The sequence below is a fragment of the Panthera pardus genome, unplaced genomic scaffold (genome assembly GCF_024362965.1).
Source record: "Panthera pardus isolate Hobbes unplaced genomic scaffold, ASM2436296v1 HiC_scaffold_8, whole genome shotgun sequence".
Taxonomy (NCBI): domain Eukaryota; kingdom Metazoa; phylum Chordata; class Mammalia; order Carnivora; family Felidae; genus Panthera; species Panthera pardus.
The window spans coordinates 60,151,998-60,165,313 of NW_026527013.1; the positions used below are offsets into that span (position 1 = coordinate 60,151,998).

General features: G+C 41.1%; 2 protein-coding genes across 7 annotated transcripts in view; one reads left to right on the forward strand and one right to left on the reverse strand.

Annotated features, from left to right (window-relative positions):
• LOC109261385 (solute carrier family 41 member 3-like) overlaps positions 1–13,316 on the forward strand; it is a 319,912-nt gene that overhangs the window by 91,695 nt on the left and 214,901 nt on the right. The window lies entirely within an intron of this gene.
• SLC41A3 (solute carrier family 41 member 3) overlaps positions 1–13,316 on the reverse strand; it is a 55,331-nt gene that overhangs the window by 892 nt on the left and 41,123 nt on the right. For all 4 annotated transcript variants that reach the window (XM_053896895.1, XM_053896896.1, XM_053896898.1 and 1 more), the window contains one exon: positions 1,290–1,438. In XM_053896895.1, coding sequence (XP_053752870.1) covers positions 1,290–1,438 — 149 coding nt within the window. The remainder of the gene's footprint in view (positions 1–1,289; positions 1,439–13,316) is intronic.

Here is a 13,316-nt window from a genome sequence, read left to right on the forward strand (position 1 = left end):
GTCATAAGAGCAAGCAGACACAAAGGATGACAACTAAGTCAGAAAGCCAAGTGTCACCAAGAAACACTAGATTTCAAAGGCAGATACTAAGGTGGACATGTCAACCCCAGGGAGTCAACCCCATGTCAACCCCAGCTGGACTTTCTCCAGCTTCTCTTGGGGTCAATGCCTAGCTCTGAGCTCATGCAGAGGCCAGAAAGTCCACCCTCATCCACACTTGCCTAGTCTCCCTCCTGTCGTCAGGACCTGCTTGCAGCATCCTGAGGTGGCAGACAGATCGTCTCTGCTACACAGGCTCCTCTCACCTTCCTTAGAAACTCAAGACACAGACTTCAGATAGGGTTCCCTAGAGGGCCTCACTTGAGCAGTTTTGGAGAGTAACCCTTCCCTGGAAGCACCACAGTGCTGGTCTCACTTCAGAGCTCCTCAGTGTCTTGTCACAGGCTGACCGCAGCCCCTCTGTCCCCCTCGGGACAGTTTCTCAAAGTACCCCGCCCTATCCTTCATGATCAGGGACATGCTGCAATTGCAAATGCCCTAACTCAGAGGATTTGAAAACATCAGTCCCTAGTTCTAGCACTGCCCTCCTATAACTGCCCATCAAGGCCCACCGTTATCCCTGTGAACATCCCAGGCCCACCAGGGGCATCCGACAACTAGTCTGGGCAGATAGTCTGCTGAGTACTACCCACAGGCAGGCACCAGCCTAACCTTTCATCATGCCCTTATCACCACCCAGCGCTGACTAAAAGTCCTTGTGTGTGTTTTAGCAACATCCCAGCAGGGACCTGGTCCCTGCCCACCCTGTCTGTGATGAATGATGTGCATGGCCCAGTTCACCAGCCAGAACCACACATCAGCTTGCTTCATGGCAACTTGCTGTATCTTCAGGACCATCCTCTGATCTCCTGGTGACAATTGAGCAGTGTGCTATATGCAGTATGGATGGCGCCTTGTGGGAAGTGGAGATTAACGAGTGTGCAGTGTAAAGTGTGTCATGTGCAGTGTGCTGTGTGTACTGTGGAGCATGCTGCTTGCAGTATGAAATGTGCCCTGTGCAGTATGCAATGTGGAATGCATGCAATGCAGAGTGTGGTGTGACTTCTGTGTCTGGTTCACACCCTTGAGCTTGAATATGTTGATTCTTGGAAGATGGGGGCCATGCCCTGCCATGTCCAGGAACCCCCCCAACCTCACCCCCTCAGCATCTTTCCCAGGTCAGGGAGATAAATCTTGCTGGCTGAATAAGCACTGAATGCTGCTTTGATGCTACTAACAGTCATCCTTACCTGCATCAGACTTGCTAGCAGATAGAACACCACAAACATCTTACTTTGTGGGACCAAATGTCCTTCCACCAAGTAAATGATATAGAAGAAAATCAGATGGCCCGGAACCACCAGAGAGAGCAGGACTCGAGCTGATACGGAATTAATTTCTGGAAAAGACAACCATAGAGGTGTGTGTGACTTGACAGGCAGCAGGGACCACCTTGGCATGTTTTAGTTTCCCGTGAGGCATCCGCATTCATTTATCTACTACACGAGTGTTTCCTGAGCACCTACTATACTGCAGGCATGTTCTAGCAGATGCGGATATAGCTCTGTCCCTTCCTTCAAGGAAATGACACTTTAGGGAAGAGAAAAAAAAAACAGACTTGAGTAGCAGAAACAAACAAGAAAGGTCATTTCAAAGGGTGACCAGTGCTAGGAAGCATGGGTCTTTGTTTTAGAGAACCAGGTGGGTACTAGCAAGATGAGTTACTGGATACTAAAAGCTCTCTCGAGAAGAGGACAACTTGGCTGAGACACACATCCGGAGGAGAGTATTCTGGGCAGAGAAAAGAGGATTTGCAAGGGGCTGAAGGTAGAAGAGAGCTCTGGAATGTGAGGGGAATGAAGGCTCAGCATGTGAAGTCTGATCCAGGGAGGGCTGGCACACTCATAGGGGGCCTCAGACAGCCCCTTCCTCACGCTAAGCCTGAGAGATCCATTCAGCACATTCTCTTTTGGCTTCAGCCCTCCAGGAATCTGAGACTCTGCAAGAAGTGTGACTTCCCTGCCCCAACCACACACACTTTTAAGAGTGTCACGTGTAAACGCAAATGACTCTTCAAACAGAAATAAAGAGTTTCAGTAAAAAGCCTCCATTTGCCTCTGAGTTAATATATTTCATCAAATTCCTAAGAAAGAGGGGGGAAATCATATAGCTTAGAAGCCAAAAACACTACCATAAAATAATATGTAGAGAGGGTGAGAAAACACAAGAGCTCCAAGGTCTATTTGTGATGAAAAATTAGACAAGGTATGAGAAGATTCTTTTAAAAAAAGAAAAAGTAGGGGCGCCTGGGTGGCTCAGTTGGTTAAGCGGCCGACTTCGGCTCAGGTCATGATCTCACGGTCCGTGAATTCAAGCCCCGCGTCAGGCTCTGTGTTGCCAGCTCAGAGCCTGGAGCCTGTTTCAGATTCTGTGTCTCCCTCTCTCTGACCCTCCCCTGTTCCTGCTCTGTCTCTCCCTGTCTCAAAAATAAATAAAATGTAAAAAATTTTTTAAAAAATAAAAAAAAAAGAAAAAAGAAAAAGTAGAAGCAAAATAAATAATTACTAATGGCAGCTGGCACTAAAACTCAAGACAATCTTGAGAGTAAGAATTCAGTAAAATATTTAGGTGCTGCTATACATTGGATGTTTGTCCATATCCCCCTTGCTTTCACCACCCAGATCCCCATGTTGTAACTTAACCCCGAGTGTGATGGTATTTGGAGGTGATTAAGTCATAAGGGTAGGGTACAGCACTCATGTATGGCATTAGTGCTTATAACTTATAAGCTATAAGAGACTTCAGAAAGCCTCTTCACCCTTTCTGTCATGTAAGCACATAGTGAGAAGACAGCTGTGAAGGAGGAACAGGCCATCACCACAGAATTTGCTAGTGCCTTGATCTTGAACTTCCACCCACCACAACTATAAAAAACAAGTTTCTTGTGGTTATGAGCCAATCATTTTATGCTTGCATTATAGCAGTCTGAACCAGGAAAGGTACAAAAATACAGAAATTGAAATAGATTTTCCAAACACAAGTGACAAATCAGAAAATATAATAGGTACAATCCATCAAATGCACTATTAGGTATTTACCCAAAGGATACAAAAATAAAGACCCAAAGGGGTACATGCACCCAAATGTTTATAGCAACATTATCAACAACAGCCAAACTGCAAAGAGAGCCCAAATGTCCATAGACTGGATGAAGATGTGGTATGTATATATACATATGTATATATATATATATATATATATATATACACACACACACACACACACATATATATATACACACCATATATACATATGGTGTGTGTGTGTATGTGTGTGTGTACATATATATACACACACAGTGGATTATTCAGCCATCAAAAATGAAATCTTGCCATTTATAATGATGTGGATGGAGCTAGAATGTATTATGCTAAGTAAAATAAGTCAATCAGAGAAAGACAAATACCATACAATTTCACTCATATGTGGAATGTAAGAAACAATACAGATGAACATATGGGAAGGGGGTGTGGAAAGAGAAGACAGGGAGACAAAGCATAAGAGACTCTTAATGATAGAGAACAAACTGAGGGTTGCTGGAGGCAAGGGGAGTGGGGGTATGGGCTAAATGAGAGATGGGTATTAAGGAAGGCACTTGTTGTGATGAGTACTGGGTGCTGTATGTAAATGATGAATCACTGAATTCTACTCCTGAAACCAACATTGCATTGATGTTAACTAAAATTAAAATTAAAGAAAAAAAAGATAAAATGTGGTTCCCAGTACTAGAAAAAATAACGGGAATTTCCATGTTAAGACAAGATGGGGTAGACACATCTCTTCCTAATCCTCTCACTAAATACAACTAAAAATGCTGGACATTATATATAAAATAAACATAAGATTTTAAAAGGTGGAGAGAAAAAGTGGCTGGCCAGGGACCTCAGGATTCAATAAACAACACAGAGGTAAGTTACCTGGGTTGTTGTTTTGGTGTTTTGGTGGGTGGTGCTGGTTTATTTCATATATCCCAGACTGGATGCTGGAGAAGTCAGCAAGCCAGAAATGTCAATCAATGGGCAAGATTCAAAAGAAAAGACTCAACAAAAGCCTGCTCTGTCTAGCCAAAGGTCCAGAAGAGGGACAGCCTAGCAAAGCACAGAACTTCTAGACAACAGCTGCTGTATTCCAGACAAACATCACAGGAAAGACTGCAGCCCCACTTTCATCAGCAAAGGCCAAGTGGGGAGCCTGGACTCTGACCTAATCTATGTGGAATGTGGTGCTCACCCCTTCTGGCTGACGTGGGATAAGAGAAGACTAAGTGGAGAGTAAGTGGTACTCTGCCTGGTGGTAATGAGCTCCCCACTTCATGTTGATGAAGGCCATGTGGGGAACAGTAATAAGGCATCCCTCTCCCTCTCGGACAAGGTGGGATCAGAAGAACACAGACTCCCTGCCAGTCCACCAGCAATGAGGTGCTCCTCTTCGCCCAGTGTGTGAATAGAGATAGGGGAATCCTGGGCTTCCAGCCCTACCTGGCAGTAAGCAAGCAATGTATTATTCCCTTTCCTTCAGTGGTGCACTGTCAGAGGAGGTACCTAAAAAAGACTTAAATAAGATCCAGAATTTAATAACCTATACCCCAAATGCCTGGGATTTAATCGAAAATCACTTCTTACAAAAGAAATCTCCTATAACCAGTAAAAGAATTAGTAATCAAAAATCTCCCAAAAAAACCAAGAGTCCAGGGCTGGGTAACTTTCCAGGGGAATTCTACCAAACATTTAAAGAAGAGTTAACACCTATTCTTTTGAAGCTGTTCCAAAAATTAGAAATGGAAGGAAAGCTTGCAAACTCATTCTAGGAAGTCAGTATTACCTTGATTTCAAAACCAGACCAAGACCCCACGAAAGAAGGAGAACTCCAGACCAATTTCCCTGATGAACACCGATGTGAAATTACTCAACAGGAAACCGACCAACCAGATACAACAATACATTAAAAGAATTGTTCACCATGACCAAGTGGGATATATACCCAGGATGCAGGGCTGGTTCAATATCTGCAAAAAAATCAATGTGATATATCACATTAATAAAAGAAAGGACAAGAACCACATGATCCTCTCGATAGATGCAGAGAAAGCATTTGACAAAATACAGCATCCTTTCTTGATAAAAACCCTCAAGAATGTAGGGATAAGAGGATCGTACCTCAAGATCATAAAAAGCCATATGTGGTATCATCCTCAGTGGGGAAAAACTGAGAGCTTACCCCTAAGGTCAGGAACATGACAGGGATGTCTACTCTTGCCACTGTTACTCAATATAGTATTAAAAGTCTTAGCCTCAGCAATCAGACAACACAAAGGAGTAAAAGGCATCCAAATTGGCAAGGAGGAAGTCAAACTTTTCACTCTTCGCAGATGACATGATACTCTATATGGAAAACCCAAAAGATTCCACCAAAAAACTGCTAGAACTGATCCATGAATTCAGCAAAGTTGCAGGATATAAAATCAACGCACAGAAATCAGTTTCATTCCTATACACCAACAATGAAGAGACAGAAAGAGAAATCAAGGAATCGATCCCATTTACAGTTGGACCAAAAACCATAAAATACCTAGGAATAAATCTAACCAAAGAGGTGAAAAATCTATACACTGAAAACTATAGGAAGCTTATGAAAGAAATTGAAGACACAAAAAAATGGAAAAATATTCCTTGCTCCTGGATTGCAAGAACACATATTATTAAAATGTCAATACTACCCAAAGCAATCTACATATTCAATGCAATGCTTATCAAAATAACACCAGCATTCTTCGTAGAGTTAGAATAAACAATCCTAAAATTTGTATGGAATGATAAAAGACCCCAAATAGCCAAAGATATCCTGAAAAAGAAAACCAAATCTGGAGGCATCACAATTCTGGACTTCAAGCTGTATTACAAAGCTGTAATCATCAAGACAGTATGGAAATCGCACAAAACCAGACACTCAAATCAATGGAATAGATTAGAGAACCCAGAAATGGACTCACAAACATATGGCCATTTAATCATTGACAAAGCAGGAAAGAAAATCCAATGGAATAAAGACAGTCTCTTCAGCAATTGTGCTGGGAAAACTGGACAGCAACATGCAGAAAAATGAACCTGGATCATTTACTTAAACGATACACAAAAATAAACTCAAATGGATGAAAGACCTAAGTAAAAGACAGGAGGCCATCAAAATCCTCAAGGAGAAAGCAGGGAAACACCTCCTTGACCTCGGCTGCAGCAACTTCTTACTCAACACATATCCAGAGGCAAGGGAAATAAAAGAAAAAATGAACTATTGGGACCTCATCAAGATAAAAAGCCTCTGCACAGCAAAAGAAACAATCAACAAAACTAAAAGGCAACCAACAGAATGGGAGAAGATATTTGCAAACGACATATCAGATAATGGGTTAGCATCCAAAATCTATAAAGAATTTATCAAACTCAACACCCAAAAAACAAACAATCCAGTGAAGAAATGGACAAAAGACATGAATAGACATTTCTCCAAAGAAGACATCCAGATGGCCAACTGACACATGAAAAAAGGCTCAACACCACTCATCATCAGGGAAATACAAATCAAAACCACAATGACATACCACCTGACACCTGTCAGAATGGCTAACATTAACAACTCAGGCCACAACAGATGTTGGCAAAGATGCAGAGAAAGAGGATCTCTTTTGCCCTGCTGGTAGGAATGCAAACTGGTGAGCCACTCTAGAAAACAGTATGGAGGTTCCTCAAAAAATTAAAAATAGGACTACTGTGTGACTCAGCAATTATACTACTAGGCATTTATCCAAGGGATACAGGTATGCTGTTTCAAAGGGGCACATGCACCCTAATGTTTATAGCAGCACTAACAACAATAGCCAAAGTATGGAAAAAGCCCAAATGTCCATCGATGGATGAATGGATAAAAAACATGTGGTATAGGGGCGCCTGGGTGGCGCAGTCGGTTAAGCGTCCGACTTCAGCCAGGTCACGATCTCGCGGTCCGTGAGTTCGAGCCCCGCGTCGGGCTCTGGGCTGATGGCTCGGAGCCTGGAGCCTGTTTCCGATTCTGTGTTTCCCTCTCTCTCTGCCCCTCCCCCATTCATGCTCTGTCTCTCTCTGTCCCAAAAATAAATAAAAAACGTTGAAAAAAATTTAAAAAAAAAAACAACAAAAAACAAAAACATGTGGTATATATACACAATGGAGTATTACTCAGCAATCAAAAAGAATGAAATTTTGCCATTTGCAACTATATGAATGGAACTAGAGGGTATTATACTAAGTGAAATTAGTCAGCCAGAGAAAGACAAATATCATATAATTTCACTCATATGAGGAACTTAAGACACAAAACAGATGAGCAAAAGGGAAGGGAAGCAAAAATAATATAAAAACAAGGAGGGGAAGAAAACATAAGAGACTCTTAAATACCGAGAACAAAGGTATTTTTGTTGAGGGTTGCTGGAGGGGTTGTGGCTGGGGGGATGGACTAAATGGGTAAGGGGCTTTAGGAAGGACACTTGTTGGGATGAGCACTGGGTGTTATACACAGGGGATGAATCACTGCAATTGACAACTGAAATCATTATAGCACTAGAGGCTAACTTGGATGTAAATTTTAAAAAAATGGAAAAAGAAAAAAGTCTCAACATGATGAGAAAATACAACTAACAGACACTAAGAATGAGATAAGAAGGTAGAATTATCTGAAAGCAATTTTAATGAATCTATTATAAAAGTGCTTCAACCACCAATTACAAACACACTTGAAACAAATGATAAAAATAGAAAGTTTTGATAAAAAAACAGAAAGTCTCAGAAAAGAAACAAAGATACAAAGAAGAACCATGTTGAAATTTTAGAATGGAAAAAACACATAATGGCCAAAAACCCCAAACAACTCAGAGAAAGGAATGAATAGCAGAATGGAGAGGACAGAAGAAAAATCTGTGAATTTGAAGGGAAAAACTATGGAAATTAGCCTATCTGAACAAGAGAGGGTAAAAATAGGCTGGCATGGGGTAATTGAACAGAGACTCAGGGGCTTATGGGACTAGAACAAAAGATCTATCATTCATGTCATCAGAGTCCTAAGGGAAAAGAAGAAGAGAGTGGGACTGAAAGTGTATTTGAAGAAATAATGGCTTACAATTTCCCAAATTTGAAAAAATTTAAGTCTATTTCTTCAAAGAGGTGAGTGGACCCCAAATGTGGAAAATCCCTAAGAAATAGACATCAAAGTATATCATAACTCATAGTGTAAAAAGTAAAGTAAAATTCTTGAAATAAACAAAAGACAAATGACACCTTATGTATACAATAGAAACAATTAAAATGACAGTAATTTCTCATCAGAAGAAGTGGCACTTTTTCAAGTGCTGAAAAGTGAAAAAATACAATATTATATTGAATACTGAAAAAATATAATACTAGATATTTTGCATTTATGTAAATTTTTTCAAATTCTATTTTACTTCCATCATTTTATTTTAGTCTACTACATTGTATTCACTTTTTCAAATTTTCAAATGATTTCTTTTTTCCTTTTTTAAAATCCTTTTTCTCTTTTTTGTTTCTTTCCCTTTTTCTTAACTACAGAAAAAGAAAAATTTATATTTATTTTTAATTTTTATTAAAAATATTTTTCTTTAATTTTTTTCTACTATATTCTTTACTTTTGTATATATTTATTCAAATTCTATTTTACCCCATAATCTCATTTTAGTCTACTTCAGTGTATTCATTTTTGCAAATTCTCACACAATTTCCTTTTTTCTCACCCATCCCCCCCTCTTTTTTTTCCCTCTAATCTGTCACAACACTTTCAACACCAAGACCAAAACATACCTAGGATCTAGCATCATCTGTTCATTCGATTTTATGTGTGTGTTTTTAATTTTTAATTTTAATATTTTTTTAATTTTAATTTTTTTAACTTCAATTTTTCTACCTCATTAAATCCTTTCCTCCGTTCAAAATGACAAAATTAAGGAATTCACCACAAAGGAAAGAGCATGAAGAAATGACAGCCAGGGATTTAACCAACACAGATACAAGCAAGATGTCTGAACCGGAATTTAGAATCACGATAATACGAATACTAGCTGGAGCTGAAAATAGAAGTAAAAAATAGCCAGAATGATTTTAAAAATGCTATAACTGAGCTGCAATCATGGATGGATGCAGCGGCAGCAAGGATGGGTGAGGCAGAACAGAGAATCAGCGATATAGAGGACAAACTTATAGAGAATAACGAAGTAGAAAAAAAGAGGGAGATTAAGGCAAAAGAGCACGATTTAAGAATTAGAGAAATCAGTGACTCTATAAGAAGGAACAACATCAGAATCATAGGGGTCCCAGAGGAGGGAGAGAGAGAGAAATAGGGGTAGAAGGGTTATGTGAGCAAATCATAGTGGAAAACTTTCCCAACCTGGGGAAAGACACAGACATCAAAATCCAGGAAGCACAGAGTACCCCCATTAGATTCAACAAAAACCGACCATCAACAAGGCATATCATAGTCAAATTCACAAAATACTCAGGCAAGCATAGACTCATGAAAGCAGCAAGGGAAAAAAAGTCCCTAACCTACAAGGGAAGGCAGATCAGGTTTGCAGACCTATCCACAGAAACTTGGCAGGCCAGAAAGGAGTGGTGGGATATATTCAGTGTGCTGAATCAGAAAAATATGCAGCCAAGAATGCTTTATCCAGCAAGTCTGTCAATAAAAATAGAAGGAGAGAGAAAAAGTTTCCCAGACAAACAAAAATTAAAGGAGTTTGTGACCAATAAAGCAGCCCTGCAAAAAATTTTAAGGGGAATCTGAGGGGAGAAAAGATGAAAATATATATATATACACGTGTATATACACATGTGTATGTGTGTGTGTGTGTGTGTGTGTGTATATATATATATATATATATATATATATATATATATATATACCAAAAGCAACAAAAGATTAGAAAGCACCAGAGAACACCACCAGAAACTCCAACTCTACAAGCATCATAATCCAATAAATTCATATCTTTTAGTACTCACTCTAAATGTCATTGGACTCAATGCTCCAATCAAAAGACATAGGATAACAGAATGGATAAGAAAACAAGATCCATCTATATGTTGTTTACAAGAGTACCACTTTAGACCTAAAGACACCTTCAGATTGAAAATAAGGGGATGGAGGGGGATTGAAGAAGACGGCGGCGTAGGAGGACGCTGGGCTCACCGCCCATCCTGCTGATCACTTAGATTCCACCTACACCTGCCTAAATAACCCAGAAAACCGCCAGAGGATTAGCAGAACGGAGTCTCCAGAGCCAAGCGTAGAAGAGAGGCCCACGGAAGAGGGTAGGAAGGGCGGTGAGGCGGTGCGCGCTCCACGGACTGGTGGGAGGGAGCCGGGGTGGACGGGAAGCCTGCCAGCCAAGTAGAGCCCCCGAGTCTGGCTGGCAAAAGCGGAGGGGCCTGACGGAGTGTGTTCCGACAGCAAGCGCGACTTAGCGTCTGGGAGGTCATAAGTTAACAGCTCTGCTCAGAAAGCGGGAAGGCTGGAGGACAAAGGGAGGGAGAGCTGCTGAGCCCCCGGATGACAGAGCTTAGTTTGGTGGGGAACAAAGGCGCTCGCCAGCGCCATCTCCCCCGCCCATCCCCTAGCCAAAATCCCAAAGGGAACCAGTCCCTGCCAGGGAACTTGCTCGCTCCCCGCAACCACCCAACTCTGTGCTTCTGCGGAGCCAAACCTCCGGCAGCGGGTCTGACTCCCTCCCGCTGCCACAGGGTCCCTCCTGAAGTGGATCACCTAAGGAGAAGCGAGCTAAGCCTGCCCCTCCTGCCCCCGTGCACCTTGCCTACCCACCCCAGCTAATACGCCAGATCCCCAGCACCACAAGCCTGGCAGTGTGCAAGTAGCCCAGACGGGCCACGCCACCCCACAGTGAGTCCCGCCCCTAGGAGATGGGAAGAGAAGGCACACACCAGTCTGACTGTGGCCCCAGCAGAGGGCTGGGGGCAGACATCAGGTCTGACTGCGACTCCGCCCACCAACTCCAGTTATACACCACAGCACAGGGGAAGTGCCCTGCAGGTCCTCACCACTCCAGGGACTATCCAAAATGACCAAACGGAAGAATTCCCCTCAGAAGAATCTCCAGGAAATAACAACAGCTAATGAACTGATCAAAAAGGATTTAAATAATATAACAGAAAGCGAATTTAGAATAATAGTCATAAAATTAATTGCTGGGCTTGAAAACAGTATAGAGGACAGCAGAGAATCTCTTGCTACAGAGATCAAGGGACTAAGGAACAGTCACGAGGAGCTGACAAACGCTTTAAACGAAATGAAAAACAAAATGGAAACCACGACGGCTCGGATTGAAGAGGCAGAGGAGAGAATAGGTGAACTAGAAGATAAAGTTATGGAAAAAGAGGAAGCTGAGAGAAAGAGAGATTAAAAAAACCAGGAGTATGAGGGGAAAATTAGAGAACTAAGTGATACACTAAAAAAAAAATAATATACGCATAATTGGTATCCCAGAGGAGGAAGAGAGAGGGAAAGGTGCTGAAGGGGTACTTGAAGAAATAATAGCTGAGAACTTCCCTGAACTGGGGAAGGAAAAAGGCATTGAAATCCAAGAGGCACAGAGAACTCCCTTCAGACGTAACTTGAATCGACCTTCTGCACGACATAGCATAGTGAAACTGGCAAAATACAAGGATAAAGAGAAAATTCTGAAAGCAGCAAGGGATAAACGTGCCCTCACATATAAAGGGAGACCTATAAGACTCGTGACTGATCTCTCTTTTGAAACTTGGCAGGCCAGAAAGGATTGGCACGATATCTTCAGTGTGCTAAACAGAAAAAATATGCAGCCGAGAATCCTTTATCCAGCAAGTCTGTCATTTAGAATAGAAGGAGAGATAAAGGTCTTCCCAAACAAAAAAAAACTGAAGGAATTTGTCACCACTAAACCAGCCCTACAAGAGATCCTAAGGGGGATCCTGTGAGACAAAGTACCAGAGACATCACTACAAGCATAAAACATACAGATATCACAATGACTCTAAACCCGTATCTTTCTATAATAACACTGAATGTAAATGGATTAAATGCACCAACCAAAAGACATAGGGTATCAGAATGGATAAAAAAACAAGACCCATCTATTTGCTGTCTACAAGAGACTCATTTTAGACGTGAGGACACCTTTAGACTGAGAGTGAGGGGATGGAGAACTATTTATCATGCTACTGGAAGCCAAAAGAAAGCTGGAGTAGCCATACTTATATCAGACAAACTAGACTTTAAATTAAAGGCTGTAACAAGAGATGAAGAAGGGCATTATATAATAATTACAGGGTCTATCCATCAGGAAGAGGTAACAATTATAAATGTCTATGCGCCGAATACCGGAGCCCCCAAATATATAAAACAATTACTCATAAACATAAGCAACCTTATTGATAAGAATGTGGTCATTGCAGGGGACTTTAACACCCCACTTAGAGAAATGGATAGATCATCCAGACACACGGTCAATAAAGAAACAAGGGCCCTGAATGACACATTGGATCAGATGGACTTGACAGATATATTTAGAACTCTGCATCCCAAAGCAACAGAATATACTTTCTTCTCGAGTGCACATGGAACATTCTCCAAGATAGATCATATACTGGGTCACAAAACAGCCCTTCATAAGTATACAAGAATTGAAATTATACCATGCATACTTTCAGACCACAATGCTATGAAGCTTGAAATCAACCACAGGAAAAAGTCTGGAAAATCTCCAAAAGCATGGAGGTTAAAGAACACCCTACTAACGAATGAGTGGGTCAACCAGGCAATTAGAGAAGAAATTAAAAAATATATGGAAACAAACGAAAATGAAAATACAACAATCCAAACGCTTTGGGATGCAGCGAAGGCAGTCCTGAGAGGAAAATACATTGTAATCCAGGCCTATCTCAAGAAACAAGAAAAATCCCAAATACAAAATCTAACAGCACACCTAAAGGAAATAGAAGCAGAACAGCAAAGGCAGCCTAAACCCAGCAGAAGAAGAGAAATAATAAAGATCAGAGCAGAAATAAACAATATAGAATCTAAAAAAACTGTAGAGCAGATCAACGAAACCAAGAGTTGGTTTTTTGAAAAAATAAACAAAATTGACAAACCTCTAGCCAGGCTTCTCAAAAAGAAAAGGGAGATGA